The sequence below is a fragment of the Heloderma suspectum genome, chromosome 4 (genome assembly GCF_057233095.1).
Source record: "Heloderma suspectum isolate Gila_16-S chromosome 4, 16-S_ref, whole genome shotgun sequence".
NCBI classification, from domain to species: Eukaryota; Metazoa; Chordata; class Lepidosauria; order Squamata; family Helodermatidae; genus Heloderma; species Heloderma suspectum.
The window spans coordinates 282,837,178-282,857,948 of record NC_139461.1 but is presented as its reverse complement, the minus strand read 5'-3'; the positions used below and the strand labels follow the sequence as shown (position 1 = coordinate 282,857,948).

Genomic DNA, 20,771 nt, shown 5'->3' with positions numbered 1-20,771 from the left:
AGAAAAGGTAGGATACAAATATAGTAAGCAAGCTAGCAAGTTTATGGAAACACAAATGGAGCGCTGGTGGAGCCAAACATGCCCCCCCCCCCGACATTACAGGAGATCCCCAGAGCGCAACATGGGCAGCTTCCGTTCTGCAGGCTGCACCCCCAGTTTCTCCAAACTTCATTTAGAACCTCTCAATGCTCTCTCTCGCTCTTGCTCGCCCTTCTCCTCTGTCTTTTCCAAAAACACTGAACTCCGCCCTCCCACTCTCATGCCCTCGCGCACACTGTCCCCTACCCTCCGGTGGAAGGGGAGGGGGCAGAGTTTGGGCACCTTCCCCAAACTTGGACAGGAGAGATCTCATTCCAAAATGCAGAGACTCCCCAGGTATCAGGAGACAATTTCCTAACCTGCATGCGCTCCCATTGATAAAACAAACAGGAGCGAGGGCCCTGAATGACTAACCACCGAGCTGCCTAGCAAAGGAAAAGTCCCCCGGCAACCATGACACTATAAAATTAAGCAAGATGGACATGAGCTAGTTGTGCGCTTATTCAATGGAGGGAAAGGGGGAGCGGGGGGGGACGACGACGACGACGACAACACTACATTCTCCTTCTCTGTCACTGATGTTCTTCAAACCTGAAGCCTGAGTATGAACAGCCTGTCTGCTACTCAGCCAAGGGAAATGAAATAAAATAAATAAAACCCCAGCTCTGAAAACATTTATCTCTCGCCTGTCCTGCCAGGATGTGCAGGGGGTTGTGGCTGCCAAGCCCACCCAGCCGTGCTTAGCTGCAGCGACCTCGTGCCCCAGGCGCATGAGACCCCCTTTCCTGGTGCTTTTTATCGGCATTGAAGCGCACTGACGACTGTCGCGGCACTTGAGCATTCTGCATGCCGCTTCTCGAGGGTCATTTCCCGCGTTTTATTCCGTAAGATCCAAAACTCCGCAACAGAGGTCCTTACTGTGTGCGCTACCAGGTATAAACGCGCAGGGGGGATATCGCGGCACCACGATGGGACCCTAGCGATATGACGCGAGGGGCAGATCTGATCCGCTGGGCAGCGGGCGGAAATCGACAGGTGAGGCGAGGCTTTTCCCGGCATGGAGACGCGGCGAGACGGGGAATCGAAGCGCCTCCTCCTGTTGCCTGTCCCGCGGCTGCTAAAGGCAGCGGCGGAGCCCCGGCAGAAGGAGCGGCGTCTGAACCCGGGGGATGGTTTAGGGGACCTGAGGGGCTGGTCCTGCGCCCTGAGGCAGAAGGGCGTTCAGGTGCAGCCCGGGGAGGGGGGGTCTTCCTTGGAGGGTCTCTCCCCGCCCCCCCAACACACGCACACGCGCAACCCCGGATCGTGGTCCCACCCAGCCGCCCGCCCCTCCCCTGGCACCTCGAGGGGGCGCTAGCGCCCCATCGCCGCTGCCGCGGCTGCCCAGCCACGGAGAGCAGGCGGGGGATGACCAGGCAGGCTGCGGCAGCCCCGCGGGCCCCGTGAAGAAACCCCCCGAAGACAGGGCGAGGCGGGTGGACCGACGGCCAGGCGGCCAGGACGAGGCTTGCGGAGGGAGGGACAGGCGGCCCTCGGCTTCCTCTCCGGGGCGCACCCGCGCCCTCAGCCGTCCCGCCCGCTCCGCTCCGGAGCCGCTTCCCTCGCGATGGTAAAGTTTCTCTTCCCTTCCCCCTTCCCTCCTCTTTTCCCCGCCTTGTGCCCTTTAGGCAGTTTACCTGTATACCTGGCAGTAGGATCCATTGAATTCACTGGAACTTACTTCTGAGTAGACATCGGTAGGATTGCGCTGTTAGAATGTCTTGTTTTCTTCTTTTTTAGTGTCCTCCCCCCCCCCCACACACACACACCCATCTTATCCCTTTTAGACTGCGATCCTGTACCTGTTTACCTGGGAGTAAGACTAACGGAATTCAGTGGAACTTACGTCTGAGAACACATCTATAGGATTGCGCTGTTAGTCTTTCTCCCCCCCCCCCATCCCTTTCTTCTTTTCCCATCTCGCCTTTCTTATTTTCCTCTCCCCTCTTGGATTCACCTGCAAGATCCAGAGCGAGAGAGTGACAAAAGGAATTCAGCGTGTGCGTGTGTGTTGGGGCGGCGGCGGCAGGGGGGGGGGGGCTGGAGTGTTGAAGTCTTTCTGCATATGCATAGATGGAAGTCTGAGTTTGGTTCAAGGCTGCGGGGATGCGTGCGCGTTGGCTAGTGAAGATAAGCAAAGGTGTGCGCATGTTCTCTCTCTCTCTCTCTCTCTCTCTGCGTGTATGTGTGACACAGGTGCGTGTCTATCCAGTGTAGCCCAAATTCCAGAAGATGCTACTGGCCATCTCATGCAGCCAGCAGAGAAGAGTCCTGTGGCACCCTCAAGGCTGGCGCTGCATATCTGGTGGAATGAACCTAGGGGGACCCATCAAGTGACCTTGTCCTGAGCTGGTTTGCTGGTCCATCTAGCCCAGCGTTGTCTACTCTGACTGGGAGCAGCCCCCTAGGGTCTCCAGCGGAGATCTCTCCCATCCCCTGACCAGGAGATGCTGGGGGCTGACCTGGGCTGGGACCCTGCTGCGTGCAAAGTGTGTGGCCTGCCACCACGCTCTGGTCCTCCCTTGTTTTCCATAGGCAGGGAAGGTTCTGGCGTAGGTCTTTCAGCATGGGATGGAAGTCACTAGGTTCTAGCCCAGGTGCCACAAGAATCCGCTGTTTTCCTGAGAGCTCAAAAAAATCTTCCAAGAGCTGTGAGGAGGTGAGGACTGGCTCAGTAAGGACTTAAACGAGGGTAGAGAAGAGATTTTGGAATAGCCGGTGCTGGGGGTAGCAGCAGTGTGATTTCTTCTTAGAACAGAGGGTGCTTCCACATGAGGGTGTTTTTCTTTTTTGTTGCGCCATCATCCTGCCTCCTTCACAGAATTCAACAGGGTTGGGGGATCCAGATGTCATCTTCTTCCACTCATAAGCCTCCCCTGTTTTCCCATGGCTTCTTTTGCCCTTTTTCTTACTGCAGAAAATCCGTGGAGAAAAAGATGGGATAACGCTTTCTAACTAGTCTGTAGCCGCAAGAGCAGGGGTGGGCAACGTCCGGCCCTTCAGATGTTGTTGGACTGCGGCTCCCATCAGCCCTAGTCAGCACACCCAATGGTGAGGGGCGAGGGGAGTTGCAGTCCAACAACAACCAGAGTGCCGCAAGTTGCCCACCCCTCATCTGGAGAGCAGGAGGTGCCGGGCTCTGTTCACGGAGGTCACACACTCTGACTTGGGAGTTCTTTTTTTTGCTCTCATTCTAGATGGGGGTGAGCTGTATTTACTCTGTGGTGAGGTTAATGCAGATTGCATATGCTCAGATGCACTCCTTCCTGGGTCAACTTAATCATTGGTTATGCTATCCTGTAGATTGGTTGGTCTTTAGAAATTTCAAAAAATTATTATCATCATTATCATCAACGCTAACATTAATAACAGTTTTTCCTCTCTAATTGTTTTCAGAAACATTTATGTCCCACTTTTTCAAGGCTTAAGGTGACTTACAAGAAACAGAGATTCAAAAAGATTCACATAAGTTTATGTTGAGATGCCAGGCTTAGACCTTCCTCTTCCAGCAGGCATTTAATCTTTAGTTCTGTTGCTCTGATTATTAACTTTACCGTTGGCTCTTTAATCTTTTGAACATTGTAATATTTTGACATTTTCATTGCTGTGCTTATTGCTTTTGTTTTGTTTTGAATTATTGTAACCCACTTGGAGGGCATCTCCCCAGCAGGGCAATATATAAATTTAATAAATAAATAATCCTTACAACAACCCTATAAGGTAGGCTTATTAATTGTTGCTGATCCCATATACAGGTAGGTAGGTGTTTGAGGTTCAGATGTAATAACTTGTCTAAGGCTGCCCGATGAGTTTCTGACTGTGCTGAGCTCTTGACTGAAGCTTCACTGCTCATCCTCTTAGCTATGAGGCTACACCAGTTCTTAACTTTTTTCTCTCTCTCTCCCCCCCCCCCCCGCCTCCGCTGGCTCAGGACACCTGTTGAAGTTGCCTTTGGCTTGGAAGCCCTAGTCAGTCTCAAGTCGGTGTCAAGAAAGACAACCCATCTGGGATCCACCAATGGAGAATCAGTCTTGGGACTTCTTCGGGACACCAGTGGGCAATGCCAGCACCAACCAGACAGTTCTGGGCAAGATGCCCCACTTGCCCTTGGAGGTGCAGGTGGTCACCATCTTGCTGGTGTTGCTGATATGTGGCGTGGGCATTGCAGGCAATGTCATGGTAGTGCTGGTGGTCCTCCGCACCAAGCACATGGTGACCCCCACCAACTGCTATCTGGTGAGCCTGGCTGTGGCCGACTTAATTGTGCTGTTGGCAGCAGGGCTGCCCAACATCTCCGAGGTGGTGGCCTCCTGGGTGTATGGCTATGTTGGCTGCCTGTGCATTACCTACCTGCAGTACCTGGGCATCAACATCTCGGCCTGCTCCATCACAGCCTTCACGGTGGAGCGCTACATCGCCATCTGCCACTCCATCAAGGCGCAGCTGCTCTGCACCGTGGCCCGGGCCAAGCGCATCATCACCTGCGTGTGGCTCTTCACCTCTCTCTACTGCCTCATATGGTTCTTCCTGGTGGACACCTCCCAAGCCATGTTTGCCGATGGCACGCAAGTCAACTGTGGCTACCGCGTCTCCAGGAACCTCTACATGCCCATCTACTTCCTGGACTTCACCATCTTTTATGTCATCCCACTGGGCTTGGCCACTGTCCTCTATGGCCTCATTGCCCGCATCCTCTTCATGAACCCACTGCCTGCCACCCCGCAGCATGCAGGCCAGCTGAGCAAACACGACAGCTCCATCAGCACCTCCAGCTCCATGAAGCTCTCCTGCCGGGGGAACAAGGGTGCCCTGAGCTCCAGGAAACAGGTTCTTTTTGCTGTTATTCCAGGCTGGTTGCAGATGCATGCGGCAGGGATGCAGGGTGGAGACAGAGGCATCCTAAGCCTTTCAGCGTGGCTTGTACATGCGTCTTATACCAGCTTCCTTGTATTTGGAGATCACAAGGGGATTCCTCTCCCCAACTCCCCTGGTAACTTCCAGGCCAGGTGGTGGGGCTTCTGGAAGGGAGTGGGCAGGGACTGCAGATGGATCCCAACCCTCTGCAGGCTAGATGGGCAACCTCTGCAAGTCAGATTAGGCCCATAGGCTGGTGGTTGCCAACTAATGTCCTACCTGACCCTTTTAACTGGAGATGTCTGGGATTGAACCCAGGACCTTCCTCATGCAAAGCAGTTGCTCTACCACTGAGCTCTGGTCCTTCCCAGCCTCTTCTAGGGGAACATTTAAGGGTAACCCAATATATGTTGGTGCCTGAGGCAGAAAACCCAAATACCCTCTCTCCATAGAGACACATAGCCCTATAGTATTAATACCAGCAACGTCCCCCCACCAGGGCTGGATCTCCCAAAAGTCAAAGTTAGGGTGGTCATTTGGCAATGATCCCTCAATCTTTGAGAGATTGGTATCTGCTATGCTGTTGTGAGAAAGGTGGTTTTTTTGCTGTCTTTTCACGAGTTACCATTGCTGCTGCATTTGAGTGATTGAAGCACACATCTCTGAGAGATCTCTGCATGAATAAAAAATAATATTTTTAGATAGTACATATCTATTGATAGTTTTAAGATATTTTATGTTTGTTTGTTTGTTCTGTACAGTTTTGAATTTTGTTGTATGATATGATTCGATAGTTTATTGTTTTATTGCCTGTAGTTTTTGGCTGTTCCAAAGAAATATTTCACAAATTTCGTACAGATGTTTGCTTTTTGTAGACAGCCCCTGGAGAAGTCCTTTTCAGCTGAAACCTGTTGGCTTTCATTAAATATAGAATGATCAGCATCTTGGGATGTGGTCTGTCTTGTTGGTGGTCCACCCCAGGCAGCAAATAATTGATCATTTGCTGCTCTTTAATAGAGTCTCAAAATCTGCTGCCTGTGGCAACCAGCCTCGCTCCGCCAAATGATAGGTTGGACAGCTCTAGTAAGTGAAGGGTTGAGAGAAGTCACTATGGAATGCTGGCTTTGAACAGGGGTAGATGAGAGCACTGATCAAGGAGCAAGAATAGAGGTAGGAGTTCAAATACAGATCTCTTTATACAAGCCCCTCTTTTCCTCCCTAGACATTGTTCAGGGGAGAAGGGCCATAGCTCAGTTGTAGAGCCCCTGCTTTGCATGCAGACAGTCCCAGGTCCGATCCCCAGCATCTCTAGGTAGGTCTAAGAAAGAATCCTGCCTGAAACCCTGGAGAGCTGCTGCCAGTCAGTGTCAACAAGACTGGGCTAGTTGGCCCAATGGTATGACTCAGTATAAGGCAGCTTCCTGTGTTCCTATGAGTTTAGCACAAGCCACATATGGTTCCCAAATGGGCTCTCATCTCAGAGCCAGACCTGTTTGCCTTCAGCAGCAGAACTCCATCTTGTGTTTTCTGACCACCCTCTGAACACAAATAGAGAACATCAGGAGTGGCTTTGTGCCAGTTCAGACTATTTGTCCATCTAGTCCAGCACTGTCTGACTCGCAGCAGCTCTCCAGTTTCCCAGGCATAGGTTTTTCCATCACCTGCTCCTTTAGCCTGGAGATGGCGGGGGTTGAATCAGGGACCCTCTGCATGTAAAATGTGCACTCTACCACTGAGCTTTGGGTCCCTCCAAATGGATACAGAAGCTGCACAGCTTGGGGGAGGGAGGAGATCAGTGACCACAGGGCATTTGATGGGGAAACTTTATTTAGGGCACTGATAACAGGATGGGGAGGATAGAGCAAATCAGGGCTAGAGACAGTGTTGTGTAGTGCAACAGTCCTGAGTGTTGGACTGAGACTCAGGAGATCTGGGTTCAAGTCCCCACTCAGCCATGAAGCTCACTGGGTGACTTTGGGCCAGTCACTGACTCTCAACCTAACCTATCTCACAGGGTTGTTGTGAGGATAAAATGGAGAGGCAGAGGCCCATGTAAGCCACCTTGGGTTCCTTAAGGAGGAAAAAAGGCGGCATATAAATGTAATAAACAAATAAACAAAATAAACAAATAAAATAATACAGCAGCAAGGTAGGATAAAAATAAAGGCAAAAGCACATAAGAAGAGCCCTGCTGGATCAGACCAAGTGGCCAACCAGCTGCCCGACAAACCCACAAGCAGGATATGAGTGCAACAGCACCCTCCCGCCCATGTTCCCCACTAATTGATGTACTTAGGTATAATGCCTCTGATACTTGAGGTAGCATATAGCCATCAGGGGTAGTAGCCATTGCTAGCCTTCTCCTCCAGGAATTTGTCCAATCTGCTTTTAAAGCCATACAAATTGGTGGCCATCACTACATCTTGTGGAAGTGAATTCTGTAGTTTCACTATGTGCTGTGTGAAGAAGTCTATCCTTTTATTTGTCCTGAATCAGCTTCATGGGATGACCCTGGGTTCTAGTATTATGAGAAAGGGAGAATCTCTCCATCTACTTTCCCCATGGCATGAATAATGTTGTACACCTTTATCAAGGCAGATCTATCAGATCTAAAAGGTGTCCATAAATTTCAAACAACAACACTAGCACTGGAAAGCGATGAGATTTGGCACCAGGCGAGCCCCCTGGGGAGAACGGAGGAGCACGTGGGAAAGACTGGCTTTGATTGGGGAGGGCATTTGCACAGAATAGGGGACATATAGTACCAATAGAGCAGCTTCCCTAGCCTGCATCCCAACGGCGTGATGAGAGTTGTAGTCCAAAACATCTGGAGGAACGCATGTTGAGGAAACCTGTGTTAGAGGAACACTAATGGAGTGATGGTGGCTCCAATGTCAGTGGGGTGATAAACCCACTCAGAACTCTAAATGAGCTGTACAAGGTGCTGATCCCTATCTCTAAATTAGGCTCAGCACCTTGGATAGCTCCTTTAGAATTCTGACTGGTTCTAACTGAAACCAGGATGAAATCGGAGCCACTAGCCTCCACTGGCAGAAGACTTTGTGGCTTATTAAGTGTGTGTGTGGGGGGGGGGGGCAGCAGAGAAAAGGTAGAAAGATCCCATTGAAAGAAACATCTGTTGGCGTCTCTGTCTGCCTGCCAGTCTCTCATAAACCTTGCACATACCCACTGAAAAATAATTGGCAGTAAGTTCTTTATGCAATACCTGAGTTGTGGAACTTGTTGCCGCTGGATGTGGAGATAGCCACTTGCTTAGACCAGGGGTCCCCAGCTTTTTGGACCTGTGGGCACATTTGGGAATTTGAGAAACTGCTGAGGGCAGTAGCTCCCATGGAGGATGTGGCTAGTCACGTAATGGTTGCCATGGGCTGGCTGGCTAGTCAAAAGAGAACTAGGAGTGGCTGTGACCACTCAGCCCTCTCTACATGTTCAGAGACATAACGCTTTTAAATCCTCACTTACTTTTAAAACTCAGCTTCCTCCCACCCACCCTGCCTATGGCCATTCTGGATACACGCACCTGCCACCATGTATAGTACAGGGTTCCATTTTCAGCAGCTGGAGGCAGGTGAATGGAGGTTTATTTTCTTCTTCTTCCTATAGATGCTGTTTTGTGAATCATTCATATGGTGAGTCTGTCTTCTCTTAGGCCTTGGGCAGTTCTTCCTTGTCATAGTCTTCAATGCATTGACTCCAAACTACTGTCATTAGCCAAGGATGATTTATATTCCCTGTCACAGGGGAGCTGGATGAGAAGGTAATTAAAATGCCATCACTTCCCCAGTGCTCACCATGACCACCAAGTCATCCTCTAGCTCAGGAGTGGGTGACCTTGCCCTAATGTCATGCATGTGGAGGGAGCCCTAGGGGGTGGGGGGGGAGGAAGGCGGGAAAGTGGGGTGAAGAACCAAAGGGGATGGAATGATGGGAGTGGGGGAAAGCCCTTACTTGCAAGCCTCAGTTTGGGCCCCTTGCCAGAATGATCTGTTCCTCCCCCGTCAGCCTGCAGGCAGGGAGGGAGAGGGAGAGAGAAGGGGGCATCAGAGGCTAGAGGAGCTATCCAAGGTACTTCACTGCTTTGCACCTTGGAGAGCTCCTTTAGAGTTCTGATTAGTTCTGACTGAAACATGGAGCAGATTCACCACCCCACTGACATTGGAGCCACCAGCCTCTGGTGGTCGCAGGAAAAAGAGACAAGGGGCACCCCGCCCATTTTTGGCTCTGGATCTGCCAACCACTAGCATATAGTGCCTGGAAGATTATCCCCCAAGGGGATAAAGCCTTCCACAGAAAAAAGGTTTCCCACCTCCACCTCCTAAAACTGTGCAGAAATGGCCATGCTGGAGTAAGATCTGACACAATAATTGGCCTATTGGCAATGGCCAATCAGATGTCGCTTGAGGATGCGATGACAATATCCAGCTTGTGCTGTTATGCCCAGCAGACAGGGAAGTACATATTGCCTCTGAATGCTTCACATTTGCTGGTAATAGTTTGTATCCACTGACAACCACATCCTCCATGTAGTCATCAAATCCTTTTATCTGGGCTGCCAGCATTCTCTGGCCAGAAAGAAAGCAATATCAAAGTACCGAGGACATTACCAAAAAATAAAAAAGGGATCCCCATTCCAGTGGGGCGCCCCCTCCCTCTTTTTCAGGAACATTTAACAGGTTTCCTTTGGCTAGTCATTTAGGCTGCAGTCCTATGCTCACCAGCCTGAGAGTAAGCACCACTGAACTCAATGGGACTCCCATTTGAGTAAACATGTATAGGGTTGCAGTGTTAGATATAAAAGGGACTTGTTTTGAGCTGAGGCTGATTCTTGGAAACTTATTTTATGCAGCAGGGTTCAGTTCTGAATGGGGGCGCGGTGGGAGGAAGCTGAATTTTAAAAGTAAGAAAGTGAGGATTTAAAAACACCATGCCTCTGAACATGTACAGAGCGCTGAGTGATCACAGCCACTCCTAGGCAGCTTCACATGGGCAGCGTTTTCAGTCCATTGGGTGTGAACTTGAATTCTGACACTTCTCCCTTCTATAACAATAAAGGAGGATGTGTGTCTGTCTGTCCGTCTTTCTGTCGGCACCATAGCTCCAAGACCGTGAAACCTAGACACATGAAAGTTGGCAAGCATATTAAGGGGACCCTAGGGGTGAGCATCTCAGGGCTATTTTGTTTTTAAAACACACTACTTAATTTTAATTAATGTAAATGACCATGTGTTTGGTCTGCAGTACTGACTGCAGTACTGACATCAGTCACTGGATGGCAGACTTCCCTAATCAGCATATTGCTTTGCAGCCTGTGCAGTCTGAAGCTAGGAGAAAGGAGGCCAATGGAAAGAGTTATATGCCTGCCCCCTCCCCACTTCTGTGGGGCAGGTCTCTCTCAGGGAAATGGAGTGGACAGACCCCCTCCCTCTAAGGACTATAGGGATGCATGCTGGCAAGGGTCATGCCATGGCCTGGGGTGCCAGTGAGCATGGCTTCACTCCAACAGGGCGGGCTTTGCTGTTTCAAATTAAGGGCTATTCCAACCCATGCGAAGCCAGCTCCATTTGCTAGTTTATAGTGAAATAGTAATAAATTGTATTGATACAGTACTTCCTGCTAAAATAGCAGGATTGTTAAAATGTACAATCATAATACTTAGCATTCAGACATATAATGCATGTGAAACGCTTTTATCTCAGTCATTTTCACAACATCCCTTTATTGATTGATTTATTACTGGATGAACTCAGATTCAAAAGTTTTGTTTTGGAGTCTTTGGGAAGCCATTGTGTGGAGTTATAAAGATTGAACAGGTGTCTGATGGGATGCTTTAGGTAAGGATATCTTCCATGGAAAAGGGAATTTGCTATGAAGGGCCATTGATCCTTGACAGGAAAAGCCTGGGGGGTGGGGGGGGTGGGGAGACAGCCAGTGGTGGGCAGAGCCAGAGCAAAAAATGGGCGGAGTTTACATCATTGCAGGATTGAATCACTCACTCTCTCTGCCACCCCTTCCCCTTCTCTTCCCTGTTTCCCCCCACTCCCTTCTAGGGTGGCAAAGTGTCCTACTTGACAGAGGACAGTCCGCTATTTAAAGATGTCAGAGGACAGTCCTGAAGAGCTCTGCAGTCCAAGTCAGGTTTAAAGATAAAGAACCATAAGAAACCATAAGAAGGGAGAGCTCAGGGGCCTTGAAATTGCACATCAACAGCACGTCAACAGCAGACTGAGCAGGCCCGCTGGTCACCTGGTCAGTCTTCTGCATTAGGATGAGATGTATTGTATTTCTATTTATGGTCATTTTTTCTAAATTTGCATCTATGCATATATATTAACATATGCAATTTTTGTGCAACCCAGTGTTCTCTTTTTTGGCAATGTGTGTCCTCTTTTTGCACAATGTGTAATGGACCACCCTATCCCCCCCCCCCTTTCTCCTTCTGGGTTCCCACCACTCCATAGTTTGTGCAAGGTGTTATTCCTGGGCTCATCCCTTAAAGTTGTGTCACCTTGTCTACCTCTTGCAACACACACACACACACACACACACACGAAGCATAAGAGGAAGTGATTCCCAGAGGGGCACATCTTTTATCCCCCTTGCCCCCTGCCCAGCAAAAAACTGCAAAAGCTGAATGCCTCACAAGCACCTAGCTTCACTCAAAAGGGTCAGTGATTTCTCCAGCAAATGCTCAAAGTGCTTTCCTACACACACACACACACACACACACACACGTGGGAGGAGGGTGGTGAAGTGTGTGAGAGCAAAGGCAATTCTTGTTGCTATATAATTGCCAATTATGTGCCTGATTAGGAGAGTGTTAGATTGCACAATGGTTACCAGAGTAGCTCTGTCCAAACTGAGATTGGGATTAATTAATTCCTCTAATTTAAATTCATTGTTAAGGAGCACACACATGCATGCACAGACTGATACACACACACACACACACACACACACACAAACAGCAGAAGGTAGCTCCCGATCACATTCTTCAGAAGGCATTTCTGGATGATCTGTTCGTTGTGCCATGTGTTTGTTGGTCTGCCGTCATGGCTCTCCTCAAGGATACACTTCTATTATCATGTTTTCTGACAGATAAAAGGAAGTACTTCTTCATACAGCGCATAGTTAAGCTATGGAATTAACTTCCACAATATGTGGTGATGGCCACCAGTTTGGATGGTTTTAAAAGGAGATCGGACAAATTCATGGAGGAGAAGGTGATCAATGGCTACTAGTCCTGATGGCCACATGCGGCCGGCCCAAGACATTTTGCTATGGGAGGCAAAGAACAAGATGGCGCCCCCTCTGTGTCCATGGACAAAAGCCATCTGGACTGGCAGATGAATCAGTCTTCAGCACTCATGATGGGGCAGTTCCTCTACTGCACGTGAAGGAAGCAGGCTAATCTCAGGGAAAGAGAGCAGGCTGCATGGCACACAGATCTCTCCTTCAACACTTTCCTGCTACCTCCTAGTATCTGCTGCCTGAGGCGACTGCTTCATTCTGCCTAATGATAGGGCCGGCCCCATGGCTACATACTACCTCTAGTATCAGAAGCATTATGCCTATGTACATCAGTTGTTGGAGATCACGGTCTTCCCCAATATGGGGAGATGTATTTCTGTTGAGATAATAGTAATGATTTCAAAATGTGCATCTATGCAGATAAGTTAGCATATACACATTTTATGCAAATGTGTGTCTTTTTTTTGTCCTTTTTTTTTTTTTGGTGACACATTTACTTTTGGGGGAGGGGGTTATGTCATAGTGCCCACCTTGGAACCTTGCATAATTGGACTTCCAGGCCTCTGCACAACAGTTTTTCCCTACAGGTGTCTACATCTAATGTGTGGATGCTGAGAGCAGGGGCAAGGCCAACGGCTTGACCTTGGAGTTGGAGCCGCCGCCCACCTGCCCCTTGAACATCTGAGCACCCCTTCATGTAGGTAATATGTAGAGGGGGCTAGTGTCAATCCAGAAACAATATCAATGAATTTTAGTACAACTAAAAGCAAACCATATACAGTTAAACTAATAATCTAATCTAAATGGATTGCTTTCCATCCAGGGATTGAAGATCAGACAGGGAGGCTTTGCTTGTAGTTCCCTTGAGGAATGAGGCCCATGGGGCTATGACACATGGCAGGGCCTTTTCAGCAGTGGCATCCCAGCTGTAGAAGTCTCTTCCAGTAGAGATTTGGTTCTCCCCATGCTATTGACCTTTAGGCACCAGTTAAAGACATATTTATTTATGTAGTTTTAGTAAGTATAGGTAAGTGCTCTGTTTTTTTAGAAAATGATCCTGTTGTAGGTTTTATTGTATTTTATTATACATTTGTGATTTTAGCATCATGATTTTAATGTTCTCTGTGTCATGTATTATGTCTTATATAGGTTGTTAGCCACCCTGGGCTCTTTTTGAGGAAGGGCAGGATATAAATAAAATAAATAAAATCAACCAGGAGAGAGAAGAAAGCCTAACATAGAGATAAAATACAGCCCTTACATGTACAAAATTATAATTTCCTTCTTGAATCAGGTGAAGGCCCATCTGGTATGAGACTCTTCCCCCAGCAGTGGCTAGATACCTCTGGTAGCAAGCAAGGGGAGTGAAGCCAGCTTCTATTGCCTGTCCCAAGTACCTGCTTCTCAGATGTGTACCATCTCTGGACATGGAGTTTGCATTCAGCTGTGATGGCTAATAGATATTGAAAGACCTCCATGAATTTTGTCAAAGTAGCCCAGTCTTCTGGGCTACTTTGAAGAAGTGCACCACCCCAAGCTGGTGGCTGTAGTCCCACATCTTGAGGGCACCAAGCTGGGGAAGGCTGAATTAGGATGTCTAAACGAGGGGTTCCCACTGTGGCACCCATGGGCACCATGGCACCTGTGGGTGCATCCAAAGGCATCTACAAAGCTTTCCACTCCTTGCCCCCTTAAAAGAAAGAAAGAAGTAAAATACAAATCTTGGGAGATGTTCAGCCAGTCTTCTCTCTCTCCCTTTCTAGCCTTTAGCCTCACTCTTTCTCTCCCCCCACTTCTTTAGCTCACTGTTTCTCCTGCTCCTAGCCTCTAGCCTTACTCTTTCCCTACCCCTTTGCCTTGCTACTTTCCCCTCCCTCCCAGCCTCTAGCCATTGGAGAAATCTGCAATGGAAGCAAATGAGTTTGGATTTTCATGAATCCACCCACAGATTCCGCAGCGGACTGGTTTTCCAGTCAGGTGGATTCCGTGGACTTGTGGACCATTTTTCGAACCTTCGGGAATTTTGCGCAAATTTCATCATAGAAAAATATGCAAATGTGCATTTCCCCCATAGGCTAAAGTGTGAAAATGCGCATTTTGGGGGGATTTGTGCATTTTTGCACATGCAACTTTGCACAAACTCGGAATCTAAAAAAAAAAGAATTCCAGTTCCATCAATGGGCAGGCAATGGAATGAAAGGTACCTGGATCCGCGAAACACAGACAGAAAGGATTTTACACCATCTGTAAATCTCTACTTTAGCCTCACTATATTTTTCTCCCCCTCCCCACCTCTTCAGCTCACTTTTGACTAACCAGGTCCCAGGGCAGCCATTATGTGACCAGCCACATCCTCCATGGGAGCCATTTTGTGGTGGTGCCCTCAGCAGTTTCTCAAATGCCCAGATGTGCCCACAGTCCCAAAAGTTGGGGACCCCTGGTGTAAGCAAGTGGCTATCTCTACATCCAGTGGCAGTGAGTCCCACAAGTCATGTATTGTGTAAAGAAGTACTTTCTGGCTGCCGTGAACGTACTGCCAATTACTTTTCATTGGGTAACTGCAAGGTTTATGAGAGACAGGCAGACAGACAGATGGACAAACAGAAGTTTCTCTCAATGGGATCTTTCTACCTTTTCCCTCTGCCCCCAGCCCCACAAAAAAACCTTAATAAGTCACAAATGTTTCAGCCTTCCCTCTAGGTAAGGTGCTGCATACACTGGATTGTTTTAGTTGTGCATACACTCTTTATTTTCCAATTCTATATTTTTTTTCTTAAGATGGCACAATGTGACATGCCCTAGATAGCAACCCCTGCAGCTGTGATTGCTGTCTAGAAAGTTGTTGCTATGTGAATTTCACGTATCTTTGCCAGCACGGACTGGTGATGAAATCCATCAAGATCAGCATACCTTCCCTCCAGTGGAGGCTGGTGGCTCTGCTGTCAGTGGAGTGGTGAAGCCACTCTGGGTTTCAGTCAGAACCAGTCCCAGCTCTAAAGGAGCTATCCAAGGTGCTTTCAGAAGAGTGAGAGACCAGAAGCAGGGCCATTGCATTGGGTCAGCTGAGAGAGCAGCTGTTATTGGTTCCTCCTCTCTTTGAGCTGTTTCCATTGCAGTCATGATAAGAAGGACGACGTCTGACTGTATTACAGCTGTGTCTCATCTGGTTGCTATAAGAACATTATAACACTACGAAATGGTGCCTGATTTCCACCACACACATAGCCTTTTCCCTTCCTTTTGTGTTGTGTCATTTGGGATTGTAAGGCTGATGGCAGGGACTGCCTTGTTTTGATTGATCTGGAAGACACTCTGGGAAACTTTCTGGGTTAAGAGCAGGATATAAATGCTTTAAATAAATAAATATCCTTGTAGGAATATCCTGCAAGGGCTAAAACATGGTTGGGACATACCTCAATCACATAAAACTTCCCTAAAAACTGAAGTGCTTAAAAGACTGTGTTTTTCACTTAGCAGAAGGTGTGCATGCAATAACAGCATTTTTTTCCAGTAGGGGGAGGTCTTCCGCTTTCTCTTAGCACCTTGGTGCGGGTGGTTCTAAAATCCTTGATTTTTTCCTTCAAACTTCCTGTTGTTTAGGGTAGCTTGGTGAAAAGAAAGCTTGTTCTGTGGGGCAGTAGGGGAAAAGTGAAAATATTTTTTAAACCATTAAGTAACATTATTCTTTTTAATACCGATTCAAGACTTCTGGTGTATATGTTGCCAAAACTGTACCACCCCCACATAAAAGAGAAGTACCTGCAGACTCGGGGGTAAAACGCCCTAACGGGGAGTGACCAGAATGTTGGGCTCCTTCACACCAGGCTTTTATCCTGCGGTTGAGATTGCTCCTTCGTGGAAGTTTGCGGGCTCTTTACATGATGCTGTGTGACCCTGCCATGACCCTCCTGCACTAAATGCACTTTGGTCTGTTTTTAAATAGATTGCAGATAATGAGCTATCAAATTACCCCGTTGTGTTCCCGGTCACTTTCCTCCGTTAAAACAAGTTAAAAGGCAAGGAAGCACGTGTAAAGGGAATCAGTTGTGATCCTGCATTTAAAACAGGAGCAGAAAGCCCCGTTTTAAATGCAGGATTTTAGGCTGGTGTAGAAATTTCAGTTGAGAGATGGAGGAGGGGGAAGGGGGGTGGGAACCTGACAGCAGAGTGAGAAAGGGAATTACAATGGGGTTGCTAGAAAGAGAGGACTGTCAGGGAGCAGAAATAAGAATTTACCAGGTGGTTCACAACATCCTTTGGCTCACACACTTAGAATGGAGCAATCTAATGCCACTGAATGCTAATAGTATTTATTTATTACATTTATATCCCTCCTTTTTCCTCCTTAAGGAACCCAAGGTGGTGTACATAATTCTCCTCCTCTCCATTTTAGCCTCACAACAACCCTGTGAGGTAGGTTAGGCTCAGAGTCTGTAACTGGCCCAAAGTCTCCCGGTGAGCTTCCATTAGGGATGTACGAAAGTCACTTACCTTTCCGAAGGGTGACATTCGCAGTGGGGAGCAGGCGCTCCGTCCCTCCCGCCGAAATTCTGGCCAGGTGGGGAGGCGCTCCGTTCCTCCCCCCCGGAATCCTGGCCGGCCGGCTCCGCTCCGCAGGGATTCTGCGGAGCCGCCGGCCAGATCCACCAGCGGCCGGACATCCGGCCGCTGGTTAGCAGGGACGCAAATGGCAGCGGCTGTAGCCGCCGCCATTTGCATCCCTGCAGTCAGCCGTGATAGGCTACGTAAATGTTTACATAGCCTATCACGGCTGATGTAAAAAAAACCACAAACGCGCATACGCAAATGGCGGCGCCCATGGGCGCCGCCATTTGTGTTCCTTATTTTGGCACGTCTTAGACTACGTAAACATTTACGTAGACTAAGACGGCGAAAATAAGGGGAACGCAAATAGCGTAGCATCTACGCTATTTGCATTCCCCTTATTTTCGCCGCCTTAGTCTACGTAAATGTTTACGTAGACTAAGACGTGCCAAAATAAGGACAAATGGTGGCGCCCATGGGCACCGCCATTTGCATATGTGCGTTTTCTTCTTCTTCTTTTAAATCAGTCGTGATAGGCTACATAAACATTTACGTAGCCTATCACGGTGTTTTTTAAAAATCTAGCCGTGATAGGCTACGTAAATCTTTACGTAGCCTATCACGTTTTTTGTTTTTTGTTTTTTTTAACTGGAAATGGCGGCAGCTGGTCGGAAGACCGGCCGCCGCAGCCGCTGCCGCCAAACCACTGCTGGAGCCGCCGCCGGAGTCGCCGCCGCCGCCAGGAAGATCTACCCAAGGTAAGTCCCATCCCGGGGGGTGGCAGGGGGGTGGCAGACCGTTCCGCCACCGATTTCGGGGGGCCGAATGCACTGGCATTCGGCCTCCCCGAGATCCGTGGCGGAATTGTCTGACGTCCCTAGCTTCCATGGCCAAGTGGGGACTAGAACCCAGATCTTCCAACTCCCAGTCCAACACTCTAGCCACTACACCACACTGGCTCTCCAAATGCATATTATATGCAAATCCATCAGGTGGCTTGAGATTGAAGTCAGAGCTTCTTCACAGGGCTTTCCATGTTTGGCAGAGTAATCCTACTGTGTAGGGTGGCCAGGTTTCCTACTTTAGAGAGGACAATCCTCTATTTGAAGAGCTGTTGGAGGGCAGTCCTTTATTTGAAGGCATCGTCTCTTTGAAGGGCTGTTCAGACCAAGTCCGGTTTAAATATAAAGAACCAGCAAAAGGGAGAACAATTGATGGGCAACCTTGAAGTTGCCCACCAGTTGTTAGCATTTGAACAGCAAACTGAGCAGGCATGCATCAGTCTTCCCCACTATGGTGAGAGGTATTGTATTTCTATTTATAGTTATTAATTCAGAATTTGCATCTATACGTATTTGCATCTACATATTAGCATATGCAAATGTATGTACATTATCATATGTAAATATAAAGTGATGGCCTCATTTTTGGTGATGCATTTCCTCCATGTTGGCAATGTGCATGTGGCCACCCTGCCTAATGGTGTGGGCAGTGAAATCCAAAGGTGGATGAACAGCCTTACCTAAAGCCCTGCTGGGTTTGCACCAGCAGGGCAGAAGTGAGGGAGCAGCAGCATTTTCCTTCCTTTTTTGGTTTTTATCCCTTGCTTAAACTGTTTCTTAGAATCATCGAATCATAGGGTTGGAAGGGGACTACAAGACCATCGAGTCCAAGCCCCTGCTCAGTGCAGGAAGCCTGATTCCCAGGCAGTCTCCCATCCAAGTACTAACCAGGGCTGACCCGGCTGAGCATCTGAGATCAGGCGCATCCAGCCTTTTGCTCCCTCCCATTGATGCCAAGGCTGGCATAGGTCCCCACCTGTTCCGGGGGGTGGGGGTGGGGAGACAGTGTCAGGGGCACAGGAGCAGTTCCTCTGGCAAGCCTGCTTTTTGTGCTCCCCTGTGTCAGAGAAGCACCAACTGTGGACCTTCCCACAGCTTTACTGCAGAGGCTTGAGAGGGTGGACCTCTCTCTCTGCCCTCAGAGGGGCAGATCCAAAATTCAGATGGCCCCTGGGACACCCTCCCAGGAACCATAGGATTGCAGGCTAAGGCTGCAATATATTTAAGCTTCCTAATTGTTATTATGGAGATAGGAAAATTGAGGGAGAGAAAGGAAAATTGGCTCAGACAAGCAAGTAAAGAACAAGACATTGGGCATTGGTCCTCTTAGGGCTGGCCTAGGGTGGCCATGTCTCCTACTTTACAGAGGACAGTCCTCTCTTTGAAGGCATCCAGTCCAGGTCCGGTTTAACTCTAAGAAGGGAAGCCCTGAAGTTGCCCACCAAGAGTTAGCACCTGGAGAGCAGACCTGGTTAATCTTCCCCACTATGGTGAGAGTATTGTATTTCTATTTAAATTGTAGGAATTAATTCTAAATTTGCAACTATACATATACACTTGCATTTGCAATGTTATAGAATCATAGAATCATAGAAGAGTAGGGTTGGAAGGGGCCTACAAGACCATCGAGTCCAACCCCTGGCTCAATGCAGGAATCCAAGTCAGAGCATCCCTGACAGATGGCTGTCCAGCCTCGTCTTAAGTGTCTCCAGTGTGGGAGAGCCCACGACCTCCCTAGGTGATTGGTTCCATTGTCGTATTGCTCTAAGACTAACAGTCAGGATTTTTTTCCAGAAGTTCAGCCAGAATCTGGCTTCCTGTAACTTGAGCCCATTATTCCATGTCCTGCACTCTGGGATGATCAAGAAGAGATCCTGGCCTTCCTCTCTGTGACGACCTTTCAAGTACTTGAGGAGTGCTATCATATCTCCCCTCAGTCTTCTCTTCTCAAGGCTAAACATGCCCAGTTCTTTCAGTCTCTCTTCATAGGGCTTTGTTTCCAGTCCCCTGATCATCTTTGTTGCCCTCCTCTGAACCCTCTCCAGTTTGTCTGCATCCTTCTTAAAGTGTGGTGCCCAGAACTGGACACAGTACTCCAGATGAGGCCTAACCAGTGCTGAGTAGAGGGGAACTAGTACTTCCTGGGATTTGGAAGCTATGCTTCTATTAATGTAGCCCAAAATAGCATTTGCCTTTTTTGCAGTCACATCACATTGTTGGCTCATATTCAGCTTGTGATCTACAGAATTATGCAATTCTGTGCCCTCATTTTCCCTCTTTTTGGGTGATGTGTAAGTAGCTGCCCTGTTCTGACCATTGGATTGCTGGGAACAAGAGGAAAGCAATTGCTTTAAGTTGCCCATATTCAGGTAATCCCTGTTTATAAAGAAAATATAAATTCTGGGGGCAAAACCAGCCCTTACTGAAAAAGTAGAAGGGGAGCTTTCAACCTGAAAGCACTGCGCAGGGAAACACCTTTTAACAGACCTAGCTTTAGCACCCTGGTCTGAACACCAGAATCATCCATTCAAGGGACTGCACTGAGGAAAGGCCATGCAAAGGAAGTCTTCCTTCATTGCCTCTTCCTCAAAAAGACAAACTCTCATGGCTCCTAGTTGAAGGTTGAAAAATGTGTTTTACTAGAAAAAAATGTACAGGCCCAGCTGGTATATGAAAGTAAATGGTTGTTACAATAAGTGTACAGAGGGCTTTTTGAAAGAGAGGGATTATTTCACAAACAACATTGTTCAAAAGGTACTGTGCTGAAGGCATCCCAAAGGCCTAAGAGACAAATAAACAGGATGCATGTGTTTCAAAAAGACATAGGGTTTACTTTAGTTCGTGACCAAAAAATCATTGCTTTAGGAAAATGGACCGGTTATGTCAACAGAGCTACATTAGCGTGGTCCTGTAGAGGAAGAAACGAGAGTAAATTCTGACAGCCTAGAGATTCATGTAATGTGGGCTTTAACCATACATATTTTGTAGTACTCACCCAAAAGGAATGGCAGAAATGTTCTCCCCAAATCCACTACCTGCAAATGCAGTCCTGGCCTGTGGCTGGGGGCATCTCCATTCAGTGAGAATTTAAAGCCAATGGATATGATTCTTTCTTTACATATTACAGGAGTTAAAGTCCCATTGACATAAATGGAGTCCTCTTTTTGTCCCCCCCCCTTTTTC

At 48.2% G+C, this 20,771-nt stretch overlaps 1 protein-coding gene across 1 annotated transcript in view; it reads left to right on the top strand.

Annotated features, from left to right (window-relative positions):
* Positions 1-1,420: 1,420 nt before the first annotated feature.
* The window catches only part of LOC146348802 (thyrotropin-releasing hormone receptor-like), a 60,427-nt gene continuing 41,076 nt past the window's right edge, over positions 1,421-20,771 (top strand). The window contains exons 1-2 of the mRNA XM_084848392.1: positions 1,421-1,648; positions 4,010-4,905. Of these exons, the coding sequence (XP_084704518.1) occupies positions 4,096-4,905 (810 nt within the window). The 5' untranslated portion in view covers positions 1,421-1,648; positions 4,010-4,095. The remainder of the gene's footprint in view (positions 1,649-4,009; positions 4,906-20,771) is intronic.